Source organism: Dysidea avara, chromosome 7, assembly GCF_963678975.1.
Source record: "Dysidea avara chromosome 7, odDysAvar1.4, whole genome shotgun sequence".
NCBI classification, from domain to species: Eukaryota; Metazoa; Porifera; class Demospongiae; order Dictyoceratida; family Dysideidae; genus Dysidea; species Dysidea avara.
In genome coordinates, this window is record NC_089278.1 from 23,551,673 (window position 1) to 23,557,672 (window position 6,000).

The following is a 6,000-nucleotide window of genomic DNA, read 5'->3' on the forward strand; positions in this document are numbered from 1 at the left end:
AGAAATTAGAAATATGCCTGTGTTAGAAGTATTAAAAACCCAATATGTTGGTCAAAGTGATTGATATAAACTCACAGTATTGATCTTGAGCTAGTGAATAGGTCATGTGAAAATCATAGACATAACTCTTTATTGACATGTGTGTACACCAAAGCTTTCAGAAATATAAGGTTGAATTCAAAACTGAACTGTCTGCTGTTACTGCTTCCTGCTGACAGATGCATGTAATTGCAGCAGCTTTGGCAGACAAGCTCTGGTTACATTGTAGTTTTACAACTTGGTTTAGACTATACATATGTGTGTGTGTGTGTGTGTGTGTGTATGTGTGTGTGTATGTGTGTGTGTGTGTGTGTGTGTGTGTGTGTGTGTGTGTGTGTGTGTGTGTGTGTGTGTGTGTGTGTGTGTGTATACTTGGGGGAGAACATACCAGTTTCCCAAGGACACTTATATTTCCTGTGTCCACCCATCCACCACCACTGATCTCATGTGAAACTCAAAGTCTACTAAACCATCTGTATGCATGGATTATAGTTTGAAATCTAACATGGTGTGTTTTTACAAGTTCTGGATGTCTAATATTTTGGTAAGGCTTTCACTGACTGCTGCATATGCATAAAAAAAGTTTCAAATATTGCTTAAAGCTAGCTACACTACCAGTAAAATAACTTTGTACATTTTAATAGCTACTGGCTTAGTTGCATATGATTTTTGTATACAGGGTGCTTGCATATTTGTGGCAGTTATGCTGCAGTACTTCTTCACATCAGCTTTTTGTTGGATGCTTTGTGAAGGAGTGATACTCTACCTGATGTTGGTCATTGTCTTCAGCAGCAGATTTAACAACCGTCTATTTTTCTTTGCATTGGGATGGGGTATGAATGCAATAATATAGTATAGTTGTGTTATAGTGTGTTTACAGGTCCTGCAATACCTATAGTCGCTATATCTGTTGGAATAGCACATGATCAATATGGTATTGATTAGTAAGTTATTATTCATGAATAACAAAATTGTACATAACAATTTGTACAGCTGCTGGATATCTACAGAAAATGGTGCAATTGCAGCATTTATTGTCCCTATGGTGGTGATCATTTTGGTATGTTTTTTTTCTTACTGAATGGTAGTAACATGATCATTCATGTAGATAAACTGTGTGTTCCTCGGGTTTGCATTACGAGCACTCTACCATAGTAAAAAGGGAAATCCCACTAGTGTGGAGATCAAGAATGCAAATTTGGCAAAGTATGGAGTATCAGATGATTATTATACATATCTAATAATTGAAGTATTCATTGCAAACACCAAATTTATTTTTAGTTGCGTGATAAATAAATTTTGTCACACTTAGCAAGCTGTTATTATTTTCTAAATTAAATTGATACCTTATGCTCATCAATAAGTTTACATTTAGTGTATGTAACTGCATTGAAATAGGTACATTATTAAAGCTACGGTGGTTTTGTTGCCTGTGTTGGGGCTCACTTGGTTAATTGGAATCATATCTGTTAATGAAAACACTACGGCATTTGCTTGGATTTTTACTATTCTGAACTCTTTGCAGGTATGTTTAAGTATTTTTGAATAATGTTTACAAATGGGTTTTTAAATGTAGGGAGTTTTTGTGCTGTTTTTCCATGTGCTCAGAAATCAGGAGGTATCTTTATTGGTAAAATGGTCCATAGCAATCAGAGTATTGTATGTAGGTGAAGAAACGCTTGATTAACATGAAACTCAGAATAACCAGTAGAACATTTCACTCTACTAAATCAGTGAGTTATTTGTTAGGAACTTTGGTAATTACAAACTGCATATTTACTTTTCCTACTAGGGCAGTAAATTCTATCCAACAACTTCAGTATGTCAATGCTTTGTTATTAGTGTATAATTTATGTGCCTTTCTAGACACATTCTTCAAATACAGCTAAAAGAAGGAAGTGTAAGCATGTATTACATTTTATGATGCATTTATGTGTGCTTGTATGCATGCATGGTCACATAGCAAAATTAGCATTGATAGAACTGTGCTGGCATTTGCACTTGTAACTTTACACAGCTTCCCAGAGTGATACCTTCAGTTATAACCAGCCAACAACTCCAACAACCCCTGTTCACTCAGGTGTATTCAGTGAAGGGTATTTGTCTACCACACTTGATAGACCAAGTAAGAAAAGGATACAAAGCGATGAGCCACAGGGTGTTGAAAGCAGTCTATGTAAGTAAAATATATGTATATTGTGTCTTATCAAGAGTTCATAATATCTGTATGGGGAAAGTGTCTAATTGCCAGTATGGCCTGCACAAACACACTGCTGCAAGTTCACTTTTGATCATATGTATACCTCTAGCCTGATTCTACTGATTACAAAGGACTGTTGATTGGTGTTGGTAAGATCAAGTCTTTCTTCTAAGAGAAGCCTGAGGTATTACTTGCAGCAGTGTGTTTACTGAATGTACTCCAGTTAGACATAAATATTATGAACTCTTGGTTTTATGTAAATCTGACTGTTGAGTGCAGTTTTATGTTCACTTTTGTTTTATTTAAAGGTGAAAGCATTTGTAGCATAATTTTTAAAATCAATAATGCTTTTTTTACTGTTACTCCATCTAGGGGTGTATCCAGAATTTTTTCCACATTTGATAGACTTATAGGTGCAGGGTCTGGGGGTGCAGTCCCCAGCCACTGGCAAATTATGCACATTGTACAATGCTTCAAAATTTGTTAGATTCATGATTTCATGTCTCAATATATCATTATTCAACTGAAAAAATGTTCATTAATAAATATTTCAAGATAAAAATGGTTTCGTCCTTCCCTTTTCCTGATGAAAATATTTATGCATGAATAGTTGCTGGAACGCTATGGGACCACATAGCTACACTGTAGTTATGCTAGCTGGAAAGAAGAAGGTATTTAACCAGAAATGTTAGTTATGCCAGCGAGACTGCTAGCTACTATCACTAATGAATCACTGATGAATATACTATGGTGCTAGGTGAACAATGCAGTTGTGTGCTAGTTTTGGTATTATGCTGTAGACGTTTACTAGACTACACTAGACTTAGTGCTCCTGTTGTATGGGGTGTGTTTCATTTCTCCACCTCCACTGACACTACCTTCCTCCATGTCACTTCCCTATCACTAATGCAATATCTAACATCCAGCAGATGCAAGTGCCTCTTTCTGTTTATAATACTGGTAGAGTCATTGTAGTTGGCTTACTCGTTACAACTTGTTATCACTATTGAAGATTGAAAATTTTCATACAGAAAGTTTTCATACAGAATAGCTAGCTAAAATTTGGTCAAATTATGTTCTTTGATGATGAAAATTTTTTTTGTATCAAATATTTTCCTAACCACATTAGGCTATATGCTTTGCTTCCTTTGCCAATTATGGTTGTCAGGCATCAGTTGCGGTGGTCCAATGATTATATCAAATTAAAGTAAAAGTTTAAGAGTTAGCTGCTATCTTTAAATTTCAAGTTTGTTTTTATATTTATGTATTCTTTAAAATTGTACTCTATTGTGAATATTCTATTAGAGTAGTTTTGATGCAATTGTACATCTGACTGCTGTATTAGAGTATATATACATACCCTTGTTCCCACTTTTGAGGAATCATTGTAAGTTTCCATGTTACACTGCTCTGTCCTGTTTTTATTTGTTCTGTATATTTGTGCTACCAAACCATGGTAGTCTGGTATTCTTGCTGCAAGCCCACTAGTTAAATTTCAGATTGGGTTTCCAGAAACACAGGAAATATATATAGTCCCTGCCATCAGTAAGTAATTGCTTGAAATGTCAAACAGTTCCAGATTTACTGCACTTGCTAAGTAACATTTTCAATAGAGTAACTTCCACACAGGCATTCCAACATAAATTGAAGTAATAGATTTGTAGAATTGATATATTTCCTAAAGATTGAGATATTTTAATAGAGTAGTTGGAGAACCTAGCACAGCAGTCACATTACTCTCAACTCTAATAGAATGGTCAACTTGTATCACCTGGTTAATCATTAGGGAGGGATATACTCCTTCCTAATTTTAGTTCAGTACCAGTCAGTTAATTTGTTTGTATTGTTAGATCAGTCTATACACTATGCATCTAACCATTAAGAATGTGTATAAATTTTAATTCATTAGATGATCCTATCACTAATGCTAGCAAGCCTATTGAAATGAATATTACTATTGGTCAAGATATTATAAAAGATGTTGATACTATATCTGAGGCTGGAACCATCAAAGATTCTGATTCATGTGATGAAATGGATGATGTGTTATCAGTGGTTAATGATAACACTGAAGTTGATAAGAGCCCTACTGAAGTGAATGTCCTCCAAATAGTAGAATCCGCAGTGTAGGGAACGTGTAATTAATTTTTTGTGTAGTAACATTGTTTAGCTACTGGTGTATCAACTCTTTGCTAAACATGTAGATGTTCTTACTTAGGCTAGCTGTATTACTTGCAGTTCTGTGTAGCATTATTATACTCAGTATCAACACATGTATGCATGATCTTTGTTATTGTTTCTGAGTATTAAATAACTATAATTGAGGCTAAGGGTGCTCTGTACAGTTCATGTATGGCTCCCATGAAATTACCATAACTTACAAATGGTTTGGGCAAATATACTGTACTTTCTATCTGGATATAAGCTAACACTAGAGCACACTTTATTCCAAACCCAACTGCTAATTTGCTGTAGAATGCGAGTTATAATTTTTCCCTTTAAACTAGAACTAGTCTTACAGTTTACATGCTAGAGCCTTGATACATTCATGATACACTATACAAAACAGTACAAATAATTGTGCATTTTTATTTTTGTCTTTTACCTTCTCAGTCATCAGATACTCAACTTTCGGTTAACTTCCGGTTTGACACTGCCACCAATCTTTCTTTTCACTTCCATGCTATTTGTCACTTGAAGTTGCTATCAAAAAACTGCAAGCGTTCTTTTTTAGCAAAATTACTACAGTAACTCATCCAAAATTTTCGTGTCTTTTGGGTGAAAAATGACAGACTAGCTAGTTCTATTTTAAACATAAGAGTGTAGAATAGCAAGGGGTGTGCCTGTAGCCTAACACGCAGGTGCTAAAAATTCAGTAATAAGCCACAGACTAATTAGCAACCACAATATTTCCATCAACATAAAAGATAACCCTGTTTTGCCATATGACTTGGGAAGCCTTACGCAAACTGTACAGAGCATCCTTAAAACCTACATTTTTAAAGCTTGCAAAACTTAGTTTCTTTTCTTAGTAATTGAATGCGGACTATATAGCTATACAGCTATGAAAGGTCATATGTTTTAGTGCAAGGCCACTAAATTTAATTCTAAAGAATCAAATAATGTATGATTGGTCACCACTTTGCATAACCTTCATCAAGTCTGCTAGCTTTTACATCACCACCAGTAGCAGATCTAGAATTTTTCAGAGGGATTTTGAGTTTCAGGTTCAGGAAGTTTTCAACAACTGTGATCCCAGACTGAGAAGTGTACCAGTATAGTCTTGATAGTTCAGTGTCCTACTAGACTATTATAACTATAGAGGTCTAGGTCTATAGCTTAAACTAGCTAGCAGTGAATCAGTAAAAATCACTCTAAAACATTGTTTCACAGTTGAATCTTCCCATTTTTTGAAGCAAAACAGCACTTTCACTAATTTAAACAATAGTCATTTTAGAGGTGCTTAAGATGCTTATTGCCATGATGGCATTTTCAGTGATTTCGAAGGGAAAGTATGAAGTTTGGCCAGTAGAAAGTCCCAATATAGTACACTATGTATAACTCTTGGTGATTTATCACCCACATAATCTGTAAATAAATTTGGAGTGTGAGCACTATCTCAGAGAGTGAAACCATTGCAACCCTGTATCTGCCACTGACCACTACAGTATCTTTATTAGATGGAGTAGTTATTTCATTGCAAGTAGCTGTCAATGCATGATTTAACTATCAGCTTTGTATAATACATACTAGCACAAGTA

The 6,000-nt window shown here is 35.0% G+C and overlaps 1 protein-coding gene across 1 annotated transcript in view; it reads left to right on the forward strand.

Moving 5' to 3' along the window:
- The window catches only part of LOC136261601 (adhesion G-protein coupled receptor V1-like), an 86,262-nt gene extending 81,725 nt beyond the window's left edge, over positions 1 to 4,537 (forward strand). The window contains exons 124-134 of the mRNA XM_066055629.1: positions 719 to 872; positions 920 to 983; positions 1,033 to 1,099; positions 1,148 to 1,245; positions 1,438 to 1,564; positions 1,616 to 1,657; positions 1,707 to 1,772; positions 1,832 to 1,858; positions 1,906 to 1,939; positions 2,057 to 2,215; positions 4,149 to 4,537. Coding sequence (XP_065911701.1) covers positions 719 to 872; positions 920 to 983; positions 1,033 to 1,099; positions 1,148 to 1,245; positions 1,438 to 1,564; positions 1,616 to 1,657; positions 1,707 to 1,772; positions 1,832 to 1,858; positions 1,906 to 1,939; positions 2,057 to 2,215; positions 4,149 to 4,369 — 1,059 coding nt within the window. The 3' untranslated portion in view covers positions 4,370 to 4,537. The remainder of the gene's footprint in view (positions 1 to 718; positions 873 to 919; positions 984 to 1,032; positions 1,100 to 1,147; positions 1,246 to 1,437; positions 1,565 to 1,615; positions 1,658 to 1,706; positions 1,773 to 1,831; positions 1,859 to 1,905; positions 1,940 to 2,056; positions 2,216 to 4,148) is intronic.
- The last annotated feature ends 1,463 nt before the right edge of the window (positions 4,538 to 6,000 follow it).